The sequence below is a fragment of the Lithobates pipiens genome, unplaced genomic scaffold (genome assembly GCF_037356315.1).
Source record: "Lithobates pipiens isolate NorthernLeopardFrog02 unplaced genomic scaffold, aLitPip1_a1.2 Scaffold_37, whole genome shotgun sequence".
Lineage (NCBI taxonomy): Eukaryota > Metazoa > Chordata > Amphibia > Anura > Ranidae > Lithobates > Lithobates pipiens.
The window spans coordinates 7,907,333-7,930,533 of record NW_027507825.1 but is presented as its reverse complement, the minus strand read 5'-3'; the positions used below and the strand labels follow the sequence as shown (position 1 = coordinate 7,930,533).

Here is a 23,201-nt window from a genome sequence, read left to right as displayed (position 1 = left end):
AAATGTCAGTTGGAGGAGCAGGTAGTCCACGGGGAATGTTCAACGAGGCCGGAGGTTTTTGTTTTTCTTTTTTTCAGGTTCGGTGGTGGGGCGGGCGGCGTGAGATGGATCTACATAGGGAGATTGTTTAAGGTTTTTTTAACTTGTTTACTGTCTTTATTCACTTTTTACACATTTTTGGTGAATGGATTGGGGTACGATGTATTTGGACATTTGGACATCCCCTAGTTAAAGGGGACTTCAGATTCCGATAAGCCCCCTGCCTGTAGACCCCCACAACCATCGGTCAGGGTTTTTGGGGATGAATGGATGCCCATGTTTAGGGCATGTGAACTTGTATGGCTCAGGAGGGGGGGTGCTCGCCCCCTTTCCTTGCCTGCCGGGCTGCATGCTTGGATAAGGGCCTGGTATGGATTTTGGGGGGACCACACATTTTTTTCTTTTATTTTGGTGTGCAGTTTCCCTTATAATCCATACCAGACCCGAAGGGCCTGGTATTGATTGTGGGGGGGGTGTCTCCACACTGTATTTTTTGTGGAATTTTCTATTGCCGGCATTGCTTTGTTTACATTTCAGCTGTCAGTAGGGAAGCCCGCTGACAGCTGATGACTTTTTCTGCCCTGCTGCTTAACAACTAGCTATCCTTCACACACAATTCAAATCAGTTGATCATTTCTCGACCATTCCCAATTTGAATCGTTCTAAAAATATGGAATTCGTTAGAAAAGGAAACAAAATGTATCATATTTCAAAACCACACCAGTAAGAATACTACTCTGGTACTTGCTTCAGTTACTCACTGTGGTCCCTGGTAATCAGGTGGTTGGTCCCTTTGTGGCGACAGCTTCCCTTCTACCTCTGACCACTGACGGGTTCTCTGGCCCGACAGAACCGTCACTTTTGGTTGGACTGCAAGCTGCAATCCCAACCCTGCGCTGCTCTCTTGCTTCTGGATAGGCCCTCAGACAGCTCAGCAGCCAGATAGCCCCGGGATAGGCACAATCTCTGGCCTAGCAACCCAGGGCACATGACACACATTCAACCAGACAGCTGCCTGGGTGGCACAGAATGCAGATCGCCTGATTCCACCAAAATATATAGGTGCTCCCAGCAGGCCAAGGGAGTCAAGAAAACCCCTGCCCATTGGCTGAGATACCCAATATACTTATAACCTGACCTTGGGTTGCCCTTCTCATATCTAGTACCACCAAGTACCCAGTCACCTAGTGGAAGAAGAGAAAAGTAGCAACAAGGCCATACTTAGGGAGAAATCAATGGATCTGTGTCAATCAACCAGGAAAACTATCCCTGGCAAGTAAATTTGTGAGGAGCTCCCTGCTAAGCTACAGGGTTCTACACACCATTATTGCATCATGGTTATTCAGCCTCCTGGCTTACCTACGGACGACATAGCTGCTTCAGGCATCATGCCTAGGCCATAGGTCTGTTCCATAGGCCTGTATGCTTGGGTCAAGCTCTCTCCTAGCTTACCCAGGGTTCAAACTGCCACCTGCAGTCTATCTAAAGAACATGGGTGTCTTGCCAATATTCACACACAGATTCGTGACTGTAGGGCGGAATCCTCCTGACTCCTCAGCGAGACTTCCTGTCTCCTTGGGTGGAGCTGTCTCCAAGTGGGAACCCTGAGCTCTATCCCTGGGATGTTTATGAGCCCAGCCCACAGGTGTGCAATCAGCATGCCTCTATTTACAAGAACCAGTGTGAAAATGCTAATCCACATCATGAAATGGGGTCACCTATCCACAATATACAATATATACAAACATTATTAACATAACAAATATATACAAATTTCTTCCATTCTGCACATATCTAAACTAAAAATTTGTGTTATTTCTGCCTGTTGTTCCCAACTAATCAGAGTGCTAATATTCTATGAACAGATGTTAATATATATCTTATCTGAATTGTCCCTCAACCTTTGAACATGTCATCAGCATTTATCATTGATGACCATCTTGAAATTCCCTCTCCACCAAGGATGACCACTTTGACTCTCCTGCCTATCATTGATAATGATCTGTGAATCCCCTCTCCATCAATTATGACCAACTGGAATCCCCTTTCTATCAATGACAACCACCTGTGAATTCCTTCCCCATTATTGATAACCAATACTGTCCTTGTTATGCTCTTCTATTAGAACTAAGCTCAAACCCACCCCTTGCGTGCCGTTGATTGCAGCATGGTATATATAAAATATGGCCAAAACTTGTCACTTGATCAACACACACACACACACACACACACACACACACACACACACACACACTAGGGGGCAAAGCATCACCTAGGCTGGGTTCAGATATCAATACATGAGTCCTGGAGGAATGCTCTCCCAATAACTAACTGAAGATCAACAGGAAGTACTGATGATTTTGAAAATCAGCATTCGCCTTTCTGTATTAACAAGGCTTTTTATATTTCCATTTTTTAGTCTATTTGCAGTGGGTACAACTATGATGATTCTTACTGCCTTGCTGCTGATGACTTCAATCAGCTGGAAAGACTGCACAGGAAGCCCGGCGCTAATCCTCACGCCCGAAGCCCACCCACCTTCCAAGATGTAGAGGACACTTTGAAATTGGAACACTTTGACCGCCCTCCATACAACAGAAAGGCACAAAATAGCTTCCGTAATGCCTTAGAAGGTGGGCAAGCAGCACTGTAACGTTCTTTTTTTTTTACCCCTCAAAGTGTATATCTGGCAATAACAATGTAATGTTGTTTTTGTCAGAGCAGAACCCCCCTGTGTCCTGGAGACACAACAGGAAGTAAGGGTAAATGTCAGGGATATAACCTCTTAGACAGTTGTGACAAAATCCGGTGTCCCCATTGGACGATTCCCCCTCACTTCCTGTTTTTGTTACGAATAAGGAACTTTGGATTCCCCACCAGTTTCTGTTAAGGTGAAAATGGTCACCATAAGAAACAGAACAATTGAATCATTCCAGTAGGGGACTGTAATATTGTAGTTCCTCGCCACTGTGTTAAGCCGCGTACACACGGGCGGACTGTATGGCCTACTTAGTCCGTCATACAATCCGACGGACAGTCCGTCCTACTTTCGAATGAACGGACTTGACCACACACGGATGCACAAACAGTCCGTCGAAAGCTTGCGCGATGACGTGTACAGCACGTACGACGGGACTAGAAATAGGACGTCCAATACACAGCAATGCAACCTTCCGCCGTGTAAATCCTTTCTGAGCATGCGCCATTCTTAGTCCGTCGAACTAGCCTACTCACGAGCGGATTGTCCGCTGAAACCAAAGTACGACGGACAGAATTTTGAAAAATCCGAAATACTTAGTACGCCAGACTGCACGCTGAAAAAGTCCGCTGAAGCCCACACACGAGCGGACTGTCCGCTGAAATGTGTTTCGACGGACTAAGTAGGCCATACAGTCCGCCCGTGTGTACGCGGCTTTAGATGGATTACATGCCACAAAGGGTTCTCACTGATGCAGGGTGAGGGACTCCAGGATGGTTACTTTTAGCAGAGAAAACTGGTTTTACACTTTTCTCTAGAATTGGTAACTCCTGGATTGCTGGATTGGGTCCTGGAGTCCAGAGATTTTAAAGAGTCTCAAGAGGAAAGAAGCCTCTACTTCGATGTCCATGTCTTACCAGAGACCAGCAGCCTGACTGTACAGGTGAGCACAGCCTTTATAGTTAAGGGGTGGGCAGTGATTCAGGGTTCAAGAACTCCCCTGCCCAGGTCAGGGTGTGGGCCAGTGCAGCATGGAGCTGTGAGAGAGACATTGGGGGTCATTTACTAAGATGAATGTGCTGCGCCTGTTCATACCTTAATTGGTGCACCAGATAAACCAATAATTGAGCGTGTGAACCGACACACTCGTATGCGCAACAGCAATAATAATATTCCATTGATAATAGTGCACGCCGTATCATTAAGAGTCCATTCACACAGGGGCAACACAACTTCCAGCGTGACTTTGGGAGGCAACTTGGACACGACTTGAGTATGAATCACAGCGCAACTTGGGGCGACTTCAACACGACTTGGGGCGACTTACAACATTACTTTAAGTCGCCCCCCAGGCCAGGCTACTTTAAGTTTAAATAAAAAACCGGCATGGGTCCCCCACCAAGGCCCTTAGGTCTGGTATGGATATTAAGGGAAACGCCGCACCAAAATTAAGAAAAAAATGGTGTGGGGTACTCCTCAAAATCCATAACATACCCTTATCCAAGCATGCAACCTGGCAGTCCGTAGGAAAAGAGGGGGGTCCGAGAGAGCGTCTCCCCCCCTCCTGCACCGCACCAGGCCACATGCCTTCAACATCAGAAGGGTGCTTTGGAGGTAACCCCCCAAAGCACCTTGCCCCCATGTTGATGGGGACAAGGGCTTCATCCCCACAACCCTTGCCCGGTGGGTGTGGGGGTCTGCGGGGGGGCTTATTGGTATTTGGAAGCCCACCCACAGTTCCGTTATAGAAGTGTCAGAAGAAGAGAAGCGTCACACAGCAGGAGCCTCCCATGGATGCGGAGCGGCCCAAGAACGAAGCAGGGAAGAAGACCCTGTGGAGTAAGATGCCGGACGAGAACACCGGAGCAAGAAGCAGAGGATCAGAGGAAGAAGCAGAGGAAGAAGAAGATGGAGGAAGAAACCGAAGGATGAAGGAAGAAGGAAGGAAGGAAGAAGACCCGAAAAAGATGGAAAGAAGAAGACTTTAAATAAAGGAATTGTCAAAAACTGGCCAGACTGGGGGGACCCCTCCCGCCGTTGATAAAAGTGATCTTGCGGCGAATCCGCTGCAGAGACCACTTTTATCTTAAACCGGACCGCTCACTGAAGAAGAGGATACGGCTGTTAGCCGCTGCCATAACAAAGATATTCTCCTTCAAAGTACCGATGTATATCGGCGTGAGCTGGTCTGTAAGTGGTTAATGGTGAAACAATAAAAATGAAAAATTCCTTTAGCTGCTTGCTGTCCCAGAACAGCCATTCTCATGTGCCCGCATGGAGATCGCGGCCACGGCTTGTTCCTAGAGCACGGCGTGACCCGATTGGTGTAAAGAGCCGTGTCCAATCACAGCTAGTCACATGTAAACACGGAGATGCTGGTAATCGTCTCTCCTCGCCTCACCGTCAATGCCCATCAGTGGCCATCTGTACCACCTATCAGTGCCCACCAGTGCCACCTATCAGTGCCCATCAGTGCCACCTAACAGTGCCTATCAGTGCTCATCAGTGCCACATATCAGTGCCACCTATCAGTGCCCATATGGAGCTCCATTGTCAATCAGGACGCCCGAGCACCCGTAAAAAAAAAAAATTGCTCCGCCCTCGCGAAAAAAAGGCTAACTGCTGAATACTGCTGTTTGACAGTTCCTAAATAGGTAAGGGGCAGGGTCACCTTGTGACGTCACCTACTGGCCCCACTACCTTGTGACTTCGCCAACCGGTGTATGCTGGGTCAATGGCACCAGGTGGACCCGTCCCTTACCTATTTAAGAACTGTCAAACGGCAGCGCGGGCATTCAGTGGTCAGCCTTCCTTGTGGGCAGAGTTTTATTTTTTCTCCTGATTTTGGGTTCGTCTGTGGTGCCAGGCATCGTGATTGATGATGGATCTACATGGGGGGACGTTTGTTGTAATTTTTTTTTAATAAACTGTGTTTTTTTTTTATTATTGACACTTTTTTGGGTGAATGAGTAGGGATACAATGTACGTCATACTCATTCACTTGGGGGGGGGGGGCACGATCTGGGGCTTCCAGGTTCCGATAAGCCCCTTGCTCGCAGATCCCCACAACTACAGCCCAGGATTGTTGGAACAGAGGCCCTTGTCCCCATCAATATGGGGACAAGATGGTTTGGGGTGAGAAGACTCCTTGTCCCCATGCTGATGGGGACAAGGGCCTCTGTTCCAACAGTCCTGGGCTGTGGTTGTGGGGATCTTTGAGCAGGGGGCTTATTAGAATCTGGACGCCCCCTTTAAAAAGCTCCCCCCATCCCAAAGCACCCCCATGTTGAAGGCATGTGGCCTGGTATGGTTCAGGAAGGGGGGCTTGTCCCCCCCTTTCCTGACTGGACCTTTAACTACATTTTGACACATTGAGGAAATTGCCCAGCACTGGTAAAGAAATTCAAATTCCTGGGTATGTACCTGATTTTTAAAGCCATGGGGGAAACCATAGAAACCTGTGCTACAGAAATGGTTGTAGAAATTTGTTTAGTTTATGTCACAGGGACATTCTACATGCAGATAGCAAACATAATAATAGCTTAGTAGGGATTTTTAATATTTTAATTTGCCAAACTCAACATTAGCTTGTAGTACCTACAGACCTATTAGGGGAAAATAGAAAGATATGGGAGCTCTGAGCCCTTGTACACACGGTCGGAGATTCCGACAACCAAATCCGTCTGAGTTATTCCGACGGATTAATTCCGGAAGAGGTCCGGAAGTGATGTTGCATACACACGGCCGGACCAAGTTGTTGGAAAATTCCGATTGTACATAACGTGATGACGTTATTTCGTTAGGACGGGACTACGTTCAGGCTAGTAGCCAATAGCTTTGGTCTAGGAATTTGATCTGAGCATGCGTGGCAATTTTTTGGAGTAGGCTACACATGATCGGAGTATGTCCGATCGGAGCATTTTGTCGGAAAATTTTACCGCCAAGTTGGAAAAGTTGGTCCGTCGGAAACAGTCCGATGCAGACCACACACAGTTGGAATATCCGACAAATCGGTCCGATAGGAAAGATTCCGACGGAATCTCCGACCGTGTGTACAAGGGCTAAAAGAAATGTAACCAGAGGATCATAACCTTGTTATATTATCTTTGCAGGTTTTCTAAATCCAAAAGATGGGATAACGTTACAGACTACAATGCATAACTTGGTCCATAACTTCCTTGGTGGGACGATGGGCGAGGTTCCAATCTCCAGCAATGATCCAATGTTTCTACTGCACCATTGTTTTATTGACAAGTAAGTCTTCTCACCAAATCTTTAAGATATATCCATGGCTTTTTTCTGCCTGGAAAAAAAAAAAACCCAGAAGGAGTGTGTTTGAAGCGGAGTTTTTCAGCTGTAATACATTCTAAAGCCTTGTGCACACGATACAATTGTTGGCCAATCGAGCGTCAGATGTTTGTCTTCGGGGCGTGTCCCTGGATCTTGTCTTGCATATTAATGGTTCACAATTGTCAGCCAACAAACAAAATGCAGTGACGTACTAGACGTACTATGAGGAATTTCATCTATTGAGCGCCACCCTTTTGGCCCCTTCTGCTAATTTTGTGTTTGGTTAGCATTGATTCGAAACATGTGTGTCTGTACTTTTAACTTTTGTGTGACAGATTTGTGAACAGAACACATATTTGGGGCAGGGCCGGATTAACATAGGGGCTATTGGAGCTGCAGCTCCAGGCCCCTTTATCAAGATAGGCCCATTTGCCCAAAAAAATAAAATAAATAAAGATCGACTTCGAGGATTGTAGCTCAGCTTGGCGGGGTGGGGGGGGGGGGGGGGGGGTAAGTAGCTAAAGACACACTCCAGCACTGGTTAAAATATGGGGCTGCTATCATCTATGGTTCGGGAGATACGGGGCTCCTTGTACAGCCTGTCAGAAGCTGCATACAGAGTGGCCAGTATAAATACAAGCTGGAACACTCTGCAGCAGATGGAGAGGATGACCTCACAGTGCTTATAATAATTATTTGTATATTACTTATGATAGTTAACCCCTTGCCACCCAGGCCCATTCTGAGACTTCTCTCCTACATGTAAAAATCATCATATTTTTATGCTAGAAAATGACTCAGAACCCTCAAGCATTATATAATGTTTTAGCAGAGACCCTATGGAATAAAATGGTGGTCTTTGCAACTTTTTATGTTACACGATATTTGCTCAGCAAATTTTTCAAACTTTTTTTTGGAAAGAAACTTTCATTCATAAAAAAAAAAACACTAAAGTTAGCACAATTTTTTGTTGTGTACTAAGCGATGCTTTACATTTTTTTACAGGTTACATGTTTAGAGTTACTGAGGAGGTCTAGTGCTAGAATTATTGCTCTCGCTCTAGCGATCGTGGCGTATGTAACATGTGTGTATCTGGCTCTGATACTAACCAGTACCTACCCAGGGACTGACTAGTATCTCTCCCCAGCCTGTCCCCACACACCCTCTAACCTGCTGACCTGTGAATGGGGCGATCACTCCCGCAGTGTTATTGTGTTCTGCCAGTGAATACAATGATTCGTGTTGCTAACTATAGCTGGCAGCACTGATTGTTTTGAGGAAAACCTGACCCATACATAGATCAAATATGGCTGCTTAATTGGTGTAATTTCCATGTCTGGCCCGCTTAACCACTACGCAGTCCCTAAACATCCTTCCACAAACCTTTACATTTTTCCTTCCCAGATTACTTCATCCTCCTCTCCTATACATAGTACCCACTGTTATACTCTCCACACTTCTCTCCTATACATAGTACCCACTGTTATACTCTCCACACTTCTCTCCTATACATAGTGCTCACTGTCATACCGTCCACACTTCTCTCCTATACATAACACCTGCTGTCATATCCTACATACTCCTTTCTTGGACATAGTGCCCGCTGTCATATACTTCTCTCCTGTACATAGTGCCCACTGTCGTACCCTCCACATGCCTCTTCTATGCATACTACTCACTGTCATACCCTCCTCACTCCTCTCCTATACATAGTGCCCACTGTCACACCTCCAACACTTCTCTCCTATACATAGTGCCCACGGTCATATCCTCCCTCTACACTCCTCTCCTGTAATTACTGCTTACTGTCATACTCTCCACAGTTCTCTCCTGTACATAGTGCCCACTGTCATACCCTCCACACTCTTCTCTTATACATAGTGCCCAATGTCATACCCTCTACACTCCTCTGCTGTGCATACTGCCATACCCTCTGCACTCCTCTCATGTACATAGTGCCCACTGTTAGACCCTCCACATTCCTCTCCCTCATCTGCAAATCCTTCCCACTTTTATACCATCCATACTTCTCCCCTATGCCTCTTACCCACAAAAACTGTTCTTTAAAATGATACTGAATATCCTCAATGTTACCAGCTCTACAATGGGCACACTTTTGTCAGTTCAACTAAAGGAAATCTCACAGTCCTCATATTTGTTCTGCCCCATTATTAGTACTTATTTCATTTTGTAATTACTATTGTGATGTATAGAGGAACATGGGGGATGTCAGCTACTCTAAATATAGCACTTGTAAAAAAAGCGTCCCTGAAATTATTTTTGAAATGTTGACAACTATGCACTTAGGCACTGCCCAAGGGCCACAGGGCAGTAGGGGGCCCCATTAGAGGCTCCTGTGATATTAAAGTGCTAGTAAACTTTTCTAACATTACTACTTTTTAGAGGCCCTGGGGTAGGTTATGCCATAATGTACAAGTATGCCCAGCATATTAGCACATTAGGGTACACTTAAATGGTCAGACTGAGCCCTCCAGTGCTGTGCTGTGATCAGTCCGGCGGGGCCCGGGCACTTCCATCTTCACCCGGACTTCCTTCTGGGTTCTGTGCCTTCGGTCACTTGCCTTGGCCAGGCTGCGTTGATGTCATTCCCACACATCCTCATGTGAATCCTCTCTCTCCCATCCCCCCTTTCTCTCTCATCCTCCCTCCCTTACCCCCCACACCTCTTTCACCCCCTTTCTCTCTCTCTCTCTTTCTCTCTCTCTCATCTTCCCTCTCTCTCTTTAATTCAATTTGTTATAACAAAAAATAGTTTGCATTTTTTATTTATTTATTGTTTATAAAAGGCCCCACCAAAATCCTCAGCACCAGGCCCATGATGTTCTTAATCTGGCCCTGATTTGGGGGGCACGCCCTAATACATTTAAATTCAAGATGGTGCTGCTATAAGACCAACAAACAGTACAGAACATATTACAGCGCACACATTCAAGAATGACATTTCCAGCAGGCTAGTTAAAAACGCCTGAACATATTCAAAAAATACGGGGGTTTGGTCACACTTTATGATTATATAGTGCTAAGCCCACTTACTGCGTCAAAGTACCCAGAATTAGTGGGTCCTACCCTAGTAATAGAATGAAAGATCCTGCGTCTCAACCATGGGAGCCAAAACCCTCCATGTGGGAGAACTGAAGGGATTCCTCCTATGCACTGATGGCCACTAAATAAGAGGTAATGAAGAGGGGGAGGGGTGCGCCATCCCCAAAAAACCTGGTCAGGGTCTATTACAATATACAGAAAACATATTTGGAGGGCACATCCTAATGCGTTTAAATTCAAGATGGTGCTGCTATAAGACCAACAAACAGTACAGAACATATTACAGCGCACACATTTAAGAATGACATTTCCAGCAGGCTAGTTAAAAACACCTTTAACCCTTTCATGACTAAGCCTATTTTTGGAATTTGGTGTTTACAAGTTAAAATCCATATTTTCTACTAGAAAATTACTTGGAACCCCCAAACATTAGAGAATAAAATGGCGATTGTTGCAATATTTTATGTCACACGGTATTTGCGCAGCGGTGTTTTAAATGCAACTTTTTGGGAAAAGGGACACTTTCATGAATTTAAAAAAAAAACAGTAAAATGATCCCATTTTTTTTGCATAATGTGAAAGATAATGTTACGCCGAGTAAATAGATACCAAACATGTCACACTTTATAATTGCACGCACTTGTGGATTGACGACAAACTACGGTACCTAAAAATCTCAATAGGTGACGCTTTAAACATTTTTTACGGTTACCAGGTTAGCGTTACAGAGGAGGGCTAGAATTATTGCTCTCGCTCTGACGATCACGGCGATACCTTACATGTGTGATTTGAACACCGTTTACATACGCGGGCGCGACTTCTGTATGCGTTTTCTTTGCTTTGTGAGCTCGCGGGGACGGCGGGCGCTTTAAAAAATTTTATTTTATTTTTTTATTTATTTTATTTATTTTAAAATGACTAAATTGTTTAAAAAAATAAATAAAAAATTTGATCACTTTTATTGCTGTCACAAGGAATGTAAACATGCCTTGTGACAGTAATAGGTGGTGACAGGTCCTCTTTATGGAGGGATCGGGGGTCTAAAAGACCTCCCACCCCTCCTTTACACTTCAGTGTATTCAGATCGCCGAAAACGGCGATTCTGAATACTGGATATTTTTTTTTAAACCGGCGCCATTGGCAGCCGAGTAAACGGGAAGTGACGTCATTTACTTCCGTGTTTACTATGAGGAGACTGGAACGAAGCCGATTACGGCTTCGTTCCAGTTCCTCCCCAGCAGCCGGAGGCATCACAGCAGGAATCGGTGCTCCCGATCGAGCGGGAGCACCGGTAACAGTGGCGGGAGGCGGCGGGAGGGAGGGACGTCATCTCCCGCTCCTCCGGCATAACAGCCGAGCGGCTTTTAGCTGCATCGGTTGTTATGGCTGGAAAGTCAATCGCCCGCTGAACAAAACGGTACCGGGATGATGCCTGCAGGTGCATGGTCGCAGCTCCTTCATCAACAAATCACTCTCTCACAATGGTCCAGAATTTGGTCCTCCGCCTCTAAAATTTCCAGATGCGTTGCACAGAGAGAGACAGCATATAAAGTCCTACTGTTCTGGTATAGCACCCCCGAGGTTATTCATCGATATCACCCCTCTCTTTCTCCCATGTGCTGGAGGTGTGGAAATGCCAAGGGAACACATTATCATATTTTCTGGCAATGTGCTCTAATTGCTCCTTTCTGGTCCATGGTATCTCACATGCTCCAGCAGATTTTTGACACCTCCATTCCATTGGACCCTGTCCACCTTCTCCTAGGCCTTCCCTTCCCGGGGTTGGGGAAGGCAGCTAATAAATTAGCCTCCTATGTTCTGCTTGCTGCTAAAAGAGCTATTCCCCTCTAATTGGTTATCTACTCAGCCCCCAACCCAGACTCAGCTAATACGAACCATCAAGGACATACGCAGAATGGAACAACTGACGGCTATGGTGGAGGATGGGACTGACCGGTTTGGCGTGATTTGGGCCCCCTGGGACGCCTCGACCTTTGGGCTCCCGCAGGTGCCCTCGGTACCCCTAGCCACCCAGTCATTAGCTATCCCCTAGTGCTCCCTATCCTTCTCGATCCCCAGTGTTTGGTATCATGTCGGTACTTTAAGTCTTTTTTACTGGCCCAACAGCCACTCGAAGCTTACCTTATCTCTTGAGGAAATTTTATAGTGATAGGAAGCCCTCTTCTGTCAGATTTTAGTCATGTTATTGAAGCACCAGTTCAAAACCCCCAACCTCTGCATTACGAAATATACAATGACTCTCAGGCCGCGTACACACGCGCGGACTGTTCGCCCAACCTTGTTCGTCAAACAGTTTGACAAACAGTCCGCTCAAAATTAGCATGAGCGGACTTGACCACACACGATGAACGAACAGTCCGCTGAAACCGTGCGCGATGACGTGAACGGCACGTACGACGGGACTAGAAAAACGACGTCCTATACACTGCAATGCAACCTTCGGCGTGTAAATCCTTTCTGAGCATGCGCGGAACTTAGTTTGACGAACAAGCCTACACACGGGCGGACTGTCCGCTCAAACCAAGTTTCAGCGGACAGTTTTACGGGATTTCCAAAAAACTTTGTTCGTCAGACTGTCCGCTGAAACTGTCCGCTGAAGTCCACACACGAGCGGACTGTCCGCTGAAACACTGTTCAGAGGACAAAGTTGGGCGAACAGTCCGCCCGTGTGTACGCAGCCTCAGTCTTTCTTTTTATTTTAATATTGTTTTACGTACTACTTTTCTGGGTTTTTTTTGTTTTTGTTTTTTCCTTTATGTGCTTTGTTTTGCTTTGTTTTCTTTTATTCATTTATTTTTATTTTTTGACTGCTACTGTATACCTGTAGTCACCATGAGGTTCTATCAGTCTCTCCAATACGGTATGCTCCAGACATTCCTTGTCTATTGTCAGTTCTGTATGTCTTTATATTCTGTAAAATTTCTCTCAATAAAAATTACAATTTAAAAAAAAAAAAAGTTTCCAGGCATATTTTGAGATCAACTTTTAGAGGCAGGAAAAAAAAAATCTTATGGATCGCATTTCTGATTGGAGCTCACTGGCAGAAAAAAAAACGTAAAACTCTTCTAAACTCGTATAAACTTTATACATATAATGCTCTATATGAGCGTTTTTTTACTCCTAAGAGAACAGCGATTTTTCTTCACTTGTTTGTGAGTAGTTTTTAATCTGTTTGCATTAATAGATTTATTGAGGATAATGCACAAGGCCGGTGTGCCCTCTTTTCTTTATTTCTCTTATGACTGCTAGGATGCCCCTATCCTGGAGGGTAGCAAGGCCTGAGAGGTTATCCCTTGAACACTAGATAACTGCAAGAGTATTTGTTTGCTTATGTAGATTATGTAGATCAGGAGGCCGGAAGCATGGTTGGGGGAGGGGGGTGGCGTGCGCCCTTAATAGACGGGCTGCCGCTGTTCAGCACAGACTGTTTACTGTATTCTGAATGCAGAGCAAGTGAGGATTTGTGAGAGAAGAGCAAAGGATCCTGAGACATCTAGTTCGGAAAGCCAAGTTTGCATTGGAGCCAGACTGTGTTGGACTACAAGTTCCAGCCGGCTGAAGGAAGAGAACAGAATGATGGGAGAGGGGATAAATAGCCTGTGTTGGGGAGGAGTTGGTGTCTTGAGACCACGGCTTTCATCTGAAAGCAGTGATCCAAAGGCCAGGGCTCTGCTGCGGGCTAGGTGGCAAGGCAAAGCCTCTGGGATCAAGTGTTGGCACATCTGCTGTTGACAGTATCAGGTCATCGGGTCTTAGCCAAGAAGACACCCTCATCACCTGCATCACAGATCCAGCAGAGCTGCGGTGCTGAGAGGTGCGGGGTCGAGAGCCATGCCTTGAGCATTGTATCTGCAGAGGCTGCAGGATCTTCTCATCATTTCTCCTGAGCTTCTTGTCGCCCAAATTGGTGAGTGGGTGAAAGCCACCCTTTACACTCTTTACACCCAAGGACAGGGGTCAAGTCCTGGCGAAAATGGTGTGGGAACTCCCACCCAAGATCCACTCCCCCCACCAAAAATATAAATAAATGATACTCTCATATGCACGAACACTTCAAAAATTTTATTTTTAATCCAATTTTCTTATTGTGTGTATGAAGCTTAACTGTTCGTACATAAAAAAAACAATCCTCAATAAACATAAATCCGGTAATTCTCTGAATAATCAGCATTCATTCAGTTGTTCTTCCATGTAAATGTGAACATCATGTTCTGATCTTTATTGGGGATGTTATTTTGTATATAGAGTGTTTATGTGGTGAGTTTACACTTTTCATTGAACAGAGTTTGGATAACACAGGGTTAAACGGAAAGGTCATAAATGAACTGCACATTATCTGGACAGAATGTTGGGGAGATAGTGATGTGTTCCTGCTTAGGAGATGCATGTTAGCCTGGGGGGGGCTGCAAACTCTGCAGGGGCTCCAACACACACTCGCTGCTATTCCAACCCTTCACATATTTCCACATAAACTTCCCTCCTGGCATTAAACTTTGCCAGGTATTGTGCCCAGCTTACCACCCCAAACTGATGTTCCTCCCTCAGCTCACCTCTCTCCCTGCATGTCCTGTGAGCAGAATAGCTGTGCTCCTCCTCTGGGTTCTCTCATCATATGGCACTGAAGATAGAGGAGAGGGGGAATTCAGCGGGACACACAGATAGGGCTGAAACAACTAATCGATTATGAAATTAATCGATTACTATTTTCATAATCGAATAATCAGCCACTAACATAATGGGGTTAACAAAAAATAAAATTAGCCCTTTATAGTACAAAAAGAGCAAATCGCTACTGTAAATATTACTTTCACTGCCCCATAGTAAAAAATTAACCCCTTATAGTAGCGATTATTTGCTCTTTTTGTACTAATTTTAGTTTTTTTTTAATCCCAATTTGTTACTAAACATCTCAGGCTTGGGTCACATCTCTGTTTTTTGGTGTTTTTTTTGCAGAAACGCACTACAGTTCATTTACATGGTTTCCTATGGGACACGTTCACATCCATGATTTTTTCAGCTGCTGCGTATTTGGAAAAGACGAGGACTTTTTTTTTTTTAACGCAAAACGGTGCTATTTTGGTTCAATGTACTTCAATGGGGAAGCTGCAGAAAAGCATGTAATAATGCGTTTTTGCGGCAATTTGTGTTTTTTTAATCTGCCCAACAACAAATTGGCCAAAAAAAAATATGTAAAAATGCAAATTGCAGCAAACCTTTTTTTTTTTTTAGGTTATTAACCGATTATTCGATTAATCGAAACAATAATCGGCCAACTAATCGATTATGAAAATAATCGTTAGTTGCAGCCCTACACACAGAGCAAGTAAACAAGACACTGGGGTGTGGGGGGGGGGGGGGAGATGAAGAGACAGAAAATCAGGAGGGGCCGGCGGGGAGGAGCGCATCACGAGAGGTCTGACTAAATACAATCTCTTAGCAGCAGGGACCTGATCAACCTGTCAGCTAGCTGTGATTGACAGGTAGATCGAAGTGGAAGCTGTCATGGGGCCCCCTACTGGTAATGGCTGAATGGTCAGGTGTGCGGCACTTACTATTGCGAGCTGCTGGTGTAGCACCTGCCACACAGCTCGCATACTTCAAAGTCTTGCAGAACAAGGTAGCTAACGGGAACCGAGTTCCTGTTGTGGAAAAAGTACAGGAACTCCGTTCCCATGCGTTCCCGCAGGACTTGAGCCCTGCCCAAGGATATGCAAACACCGTTACTTTGGCTCCTTCATTAGAGCTCTATAAGGAGACATCTATAATATCTAATGTACTGCCGAATGTTATTAATAACAATTACTTTGGGCCCCTCCATTAGATCTAGCTGAAGACACAAGATTTCTACATTTACTACTTTATCCCCCCATAAGGGACAGAAACATTGGGCATCTATCCGGCCCCATATCACCAAGAAACTCTCTTTATTAAGAAATCTACTTCATAGACTTCAGACACAACTTGCTAACTGTGTTAAGTGTTTGTGTTAAAGAGGAGCTATGGTATCAGGAGGTTGAAGAAAGTGGTCTGACTCCACGTTGCTCATTCTCCTACCCTCTTCTGGCCTGCAGCCATAGACCTTGATTGGTTAAACTTGCTGATTCAGGGACTTCAGTTGACCATTCATTTTGTTTGTTCATAGAAAGAGTGTAATAATAACCTGATTTCTCTTATCTGATCCATTTTTTATTGATTCTATTTACTGCAAAATCCAAAGTTAAACTCAACTGGTTTACTGTGAATTATTCTGTGTCTGCATCCATATTTCTTTGCTAAAATGTCTGGGTGTCAGAGATGTCAGGAGACTTGCAAGGTCAGGGCAACCATTGGGGTACAGTAGCGTCAGTGGTGGCAGGTGCTCAATATTTTTTTTGGTGGGGGGGCAATCTAGCGCCAAGCCCGCCCCTCTTGCGGGAGACAGGTGGGAATGCGGTAATCAATGAGATTGTACGGTGTATGGGCGGGGAGGGGGTGTACTCACTTCTTCTGGCAGTCCAGTCACCACCAGCATGTCATTCGTCATCTGCTCCACCGACCCACAGCTCCTGCCCAACCTCAGCCTCCATGCTCACTACGGCTTCCAGAGGCCAGCTCCAGCCCTCCCTGGCCACAGGCCTGCACCAGGAATAGGAAGTCTGGAATACCCCCTGGCTAGTCGGGTCTCAGGACCTGCTTCCTGATTGGCCTGGAGGAGAATCAGGAAGACAATAGTGAATATTAATTTGCTACTGTCACACAACTGGGTCAGTTCCGGGGAGCAGTGCTCTGCACCCCAAGCCCATCCTTTTTTGAAGCCAATTATTAATCATGTGCTTCAAAAAAAAAAAATTGGAATCCATGCGCCTGGTACCCTGCTATATTAGGGACCGGGCACATGGATTAGGGATTTGAAGGGGGTGAGGAGGCCAGTAAGGGATATCTGTCATTGGGGTAGGGAATTGATGGGGAGGAGGAGGCCAGAAATGGATATCTGTCATTGGGGTAGGGAATTGATGGGGAGGAGGAGGCCAGAAATGGATATCTGTCATTGGGGTAGGGAATTGATGGGGAGGAGGAGGCCAGAAATGGATATGTCAGTGAAAGATAGTGAGACTATCAGAGAGGGATGGGTGTAAGGTGGGAAGGGAGGGGTGATAAGGTAGCCAGAGGAATCAATATGTTTTAGTGGATAAAGAGGAGTGAGTAAGGTGGCCAGGAATGGATATGGAATGGGAGGTGAGCTGCTGTGAATGTTAAAGGGCTAACTTGGAAGTTTTTGCTATTAGTTGCTCCAGCCACATTTCTCTGGAGGATCAGGGACTGATGGGGGTCTGACATGTTTTGGTGGTCAGGGACAGAGGAAGCCAGAAATGTGGGATAATTGTGGGGTGTGTGTGCGCTGTACAGGGTTGGAGTAATTGGGTGATACAGGAGAAGAGAAGTTGACAGAATCCCCCAATGGCAAAACTGAAATAGGACTTTTTTGTATTAGGATTTTTGTATGGAGATTTATTATCTTTATCTTTCCATAACTATTTCTAGGATATATGAGAAATGGCTTCATAAATACAATGCAAGTTCAGATGTGTACCCTGAAAATGATCAACCAGGTCAAGGTCCTAATGAGTGCGCTACTCCGTACTTCCCGTGTTACACCAATAAACAGTTATTGCAGAAGTCAGATGCATTTGGATACAAGTACTCTATATACCAGGGATTGTAATATTCTGTTGCAGCAAGTCTTATCAGATTGAGGTCTGTCTTTGGTGGGATGGAAAACCTCTTCAAATGACTGCTTGGTCTGAAGACATCAGCAAGCTCTCATAACAAATCTGTCCAATCATCTCACTTCAAAAATCCTGATGAAAATTTTCCAGAGTAACTATGTAACCCATATTGACATGGAACTGCAAAATAAAAAATAATTACCATCAGTAGTGGTCAGTTTTTTTTTGTCTGAAAATGTTACTTAATTGGGATCCAATATCTTCAACACCAGCTGAGTCACTGGCCCCAAAGAAACATGGCGGTCGGGAATTCTCTTTTCACTTGCTGCATAATGTTCTAGAACGCTTTAGGTGTGCTGGATAGAATTCAAGGTCCATTTTTGTTTATAATCAGAGTTTCAGCTTTGAGCCTCCCTTATAAATGGTCTATGGGCCCTTGTGAGTGTCCTGGGCTGGTCTACTCCCGAAGGGACCAGGCAGGGAGCTGGTTCTTCAAGTTGAGCCTTGAGTGAAGAATTATACACATGAAAATTTTGATTCTAGACTTAAAGGTGAATTGAAGATATGGATTTTATGCTTACTTACATTGGACCAGTATGGACCAATGTAAGTATGTATGTGCCATACTTGGCCGAGCCTGTGGAAGCTGGAGATCACTGTAGTAGGCACCTCTAGTACAGTGATCAACCCTAGCTTCCGAGTCCTGAACTTTACATGAACACTTTTTTTCTCAATAAATGTAAAGCAATCTCTGATTGGACGAGCTGGAGATCATGATATAACTGCCCTGCCTCTCCACCTTGTCAAATCAAAGAACTTTTTGCATTCATTGAAAAAAAGTGTTCTCTAAATGGTGCCCATGCCGAGAATTTGACCAAGGGCAACCACTCGGCAAGAGACCTGGAAGCTAGTGGAGATCACTGTAGTAGTGGTACCTACAACAACGATTGCCAGCTTGCAGGGAGATTGGTCAGGTATGGATTGTGCATAGTTACATTAATCCAAGCTAGATAACTATGCAAAACATCCATAACTGGAATTCATATCATATTGGTTAAAGGAATACATTTAATGTATTTGAGGGTTAAAGTGGAAGTAAACCCATGGATTTAAACAGTTAAAAAAAAAAGGCATGCCGGGAATGCTAACTGCACATTAGCTGTGCTCTCAGCCAAACTATCAAACCATCCAATGGCTGGTGTCATAACGAATCACATGTGCAGCACCATAGCAGTTGAAGATTAAACAGAGGCAAAGATGGCGGCTTCCTTGGCTGAAAACGATAGGGGAGTTTACTTCCACTTTAAGGACCCATCTTCAGTCCTTGTGTAGCGCTACCCCCGAAGGTGCTAGTTAAGATGGGTCCTCTGTTGCTGGCCTGACCTTCCCAAATACTTTAGCCCCTCTGATACACCAGGCTGAGTACTATTATAGTATATTAGTACCCAGCTATAATACTATTTTAAAGAATGCAAGCACCAGACTATTTAGTAAAACAAACAAATTACATTGTCATAAAATAGCGTAGGTAAAGGTAGACAGAGATAAGGGGTGATATGAATAACAATGGTAAAGTTACACTTAAAATACAGGATAATTATGAGTAACTGGCCCTAGGTTTTACCAATCAGCTTAAACTGTAACACAGTCACCTAGATAATCATAAGGGCAGCCAGAAACAGATAATATAAACCCCTGGAAGCTATGCTGCCTTAGGTCTTGGAGTGACTTTGCTAGGTCCAAGTCTGCCTGCAGGACTTCAGTGTTCCTAGAAGGTGAAACGTTGCTAAAGTCAAAATACTATGAACAGGGAGGAAAACACTCCAAAAATGATATAATATATATATATATATATATATATATATATATATATTATAATAAATAAGATTTTTAATTTATTGTTTGCCGGCATGGTTGGGGCCCCTTTGATGGTGCACTAATGGTGATGCTAAGTGGCTTCCAGATACTCCCAGTTCAAGAAGGTTAAAACTTGAGGAACAACTCTGGCAGGCAGAACAAGGCTTAACAGTAATGAAAAGGGCAAGTTCAGGGAGGAACTACGTGGATCTGAGCCAATAGGGTAATCCAGAACAGGTGATGTGGCATTGCTCACTGGTACTGTATGCTACACAGATACAGTAGTGTCTGAGGAACCAGATGGTAAACTGTGTTAGCTGTAGGGGAGAACTTATGTTACCCAATATAGGTAAAGTTACACTTTCAACACATGTGCTCCGGTCTAGTCCACGAGGAGAGAAATACAAGCAACAGCAAAAGGAAGCTCAGATGATGGAGAAATGTCCCCCCGCTCACTGTCGTCAGGGTCATATCAGCCCGTTGGAGTGATTTCAGTCAAATTGATTTTACAGTAACATTTCACTTATTTTAATGTAAGGAAAAATATGCTTAAAGTGAATGTGAACCTTGTCTATCCTAAAACATTTGACTCATTTTCAATACTAACCTATGGCAACCCTTTTAAGACAAAAAAAAAAAAACTTCTACATGCATTTACTTTTAGTACGTTTATGAGCAGTGACATAACTGCTATTTAGGCTCTGCATCATAGGCTCTGGGGGGGGGGGGACTCCTAGGGTCTATTGACAGCTCCTACTGAGGTCACATATCCCAGCAGCTCTCAGGCAACTGTGCAGGTTCGGGTGGGTGGTAGGGCATCCTGCAGAGATCTGACCATGGGTGAGTAGAGCCACATCGTTTCTCAGCAGAAGGCAGGCCTGGGTGGGTGGTCGTGCTAGCAGCAGTCTGACTGTGAGAGCACAGGCATCCTGTTGTTCCTGTTTAGAGGGCACAGACCCAAACTGACCATGCTAAGATGGATCTGCTTCCCCGCCTAGTGTGGTCAGAAACAAACAGGGTGAAGGGACCTGGCAGGATCTCCAGGTGTGTAATCATATTTTATTTAGGGTTGCACCGATACCAGTCGGTACTGATACTAAGCATTTTCTCAAGTATCGGTACTCGAGCAAATGCACTGATACTTAAAGCGGGATTCCGCTGCTTTTTTTTTTTCTTACCTGTGTCACAGGTGGGCGATTGCTACCGTCGGTTAGCATCCACGATCGGCGTGTTTTTGACCCCCGGCGCGACGATTCTTTTGCTTCGGATAAGTTTTAAAAAAGTACTCAGGCGTTTTCCATTTTAAGTGTGGGCGTCTGAAGCCCACAGGCATTTACTTCCTCTATTCTATGACGCTCAGCTCCCAGCATGCTCCGGTGGTAATGGCAGATACAGCTGCCTGCCCACTTTAAAAATGGCAATTTCGGACACGCCCTCGTCATGTGACCGGCGTCCTCCCGAAATCTCACGAGATTTCGCAATTTCATTGTCCCCCATGGATTCTTGGGAAACAGCTTAGAAATTTCCCAGTGACCATTGCAAGGATGATAACCACGCCTACTCCCACGGGAGGACAGCCCGGAAGTCAGCACAAACATCTGAAATATAAGGTAAGTAATGAATATTTTTTTTTTTTCAGGGTTCATTTAGGTAAGTATTCTATCATGTGCTTTTAATAATATGAAGTTAAATTTTTAGGTACAAAACCGCTTTAAACCAATACTTTCAGACTTGGTTCCTTCAGCTGCCGGCCTGATTCTCCCACTGACAGCTGAAATGTAGAAAGAAAAAAATCTGTCAATTATAGGTTGTTAAGGATCTGGGCCACCGCCTCCTTAACAAACGATGACTCATCCCGCTGTCAGTGGGGTTCCCCTGTTGACAGCTGAAATGTTAAAGACCAGCAATTGAAGCTGTCGAAAAAAAAAAAAAGCTGTCGGTTAATGTTTATCAACAACACTGCTCAGCCGCTGAAAAATAAAAATAAAAATATACATTGTTAATAATTAATAATGAAAACTTTATTTTTGTTTGCTTTGTTCGTTAATATTTTTCCACCTTTAACATATATTTCTATGTTTCACATTGAAAAAAGCGCAAAATGTAAATAAAAAAAATATTTCTTTCATTTGTAAATAACTTTTCAATGCTTTGTACCATTGCTGACAGCTGAAGTGTAAACAAAACAGTTGTAGTAGGTATCAGTAATAGGTATTGGTAAGTACTAAAAAAAAAAAGTATCGGTACTCGTAAAAATGGTATCGGTGCATCCCTAATTTTAATGCTTCCCAAGAAATACTAAACCTCAGAAATGAAAAATAAACCATGCATATCCCTCTATAGTGTGTATGGGCCTCAATCCAAAGCAGCTCGATTTCTGTCTCCTCTCTCCTCCCTCTGCTATCTGCATTATTCACTTCTGACAAGTTATCCTGACCCCACAGACTCTCAAGAGATATTCCAGCCCCCCTCCAGCACACAAAAGGTGAATGACGGCCTCAGCTGTGCATGATTCTTTTTGAGACTGTGTAGAGCGGGAGTGCCCTTTCCCTCCACTCAGGTCTCAAATTACACTCAGCTCCCTGCTCGTTGCTGCGCAGTGTGTGAAGTCAGATCCTGGCCTCCTGCCTGCTGGAACTGAGAAGTAAGGGTTTACAACCACGTTACAGTTCAGATACACTTTAAAAAAATTATATACAGTCAATGACAACCATAAGGAAAATCGAAATTCGAGCCAGTCTTGTGCAGACAGATACACAGGCAAAAATCAATAAGAAGAACCATTTATCAATTTATTGTTGCCATAAGATGATTTTTTTTTTAAATGAAAAAAAAACGATTAAAACTCTCCTTTGCGTAGATGGTAGACAATCAGCTTGCTCACCACTATAATGATACCTTATGGCAAAGGCCAATGGACCAGCTTGTTGATAGATTTGCTGCAGTGTTGGAATCCTCATGCATCCCCTATGGAATCCACACAAATGGGGAAGGGGCAGGGAAACCCCAAATTTAGTGTGGACCGGGAGACGATGTAGAGCCTGGACCGAGTCCCTGATGGTATCCAGCGGTGAGCGGCAGCACAGCTAGCCAGATGTAGGTGGAAACAGGCCCGGGAGACAGTCAAAGCAAGCCCCAATAGGAACCAGTGAGCGTGGGACTTCCGGGCCTGACGTCAAATGCTCAGGGAGACCAGATTCAAAGCGAGGCTTGGAGCTCAAGATGGTGAAGAAAAAGTCGAGGGAAGCAAGGAGAAAGCGTGGCTGTTGTCTTGACAATGCTCATCGGGCCATGGCCCTTCCTCGGGTGATCTGAGGTAGGGCCAGTGGTGGCCCCTAATGGTGTGGCCGCCCACTGCTCCAAAGTATGGGAATCCCTGTTTGTTACCAGAACTAGTGTCCCCGTTGAAATATTTAGCCAACTAGCTGCCATAAGCCCTGTATATTTTTTTCAGTCAGGCAGCCGGCTTTCAGCTAAAAGTGATCGCAGTGGCAGATTTGCAGCAAGATCACTTTTATAGGTGCCAT

General features: G+C 44.7%; 1 protein-coding gene across 1 annotated transcript in view; it reads left to right on the top strand.

The window, feature by feature from the left end:
* LOC143956517 (tyrosinase-like) overlaps window positions 1–18,024 on the top strand; it is a 38,546-nt gene extending 20,522 nt beyond the window's left edge. Inside the window, exons 3-5 of the mRNA XM_077466718.1 lie at window positions 2,459–2,672; window positions 6,850–6,991; window positions 17,633–18,024. Of these exons, the coding sequence (XP_077322844.1) occupies window positions 2,459–2,672; window positions 6,850–6,991; window positions 17,633–17,813 (537 nt within the window). The 3' untranslated portion in view covers window positions 17,814–18,024. The remainder of the gene's footprint in view (window positions 1–2,458; window positions 2,673–6,849; window positions 6,992–17,632) is intronic.
* The last annotated feature ends 5,177 nt before the right edge of the window (window positions 18,025–23,201 follow it).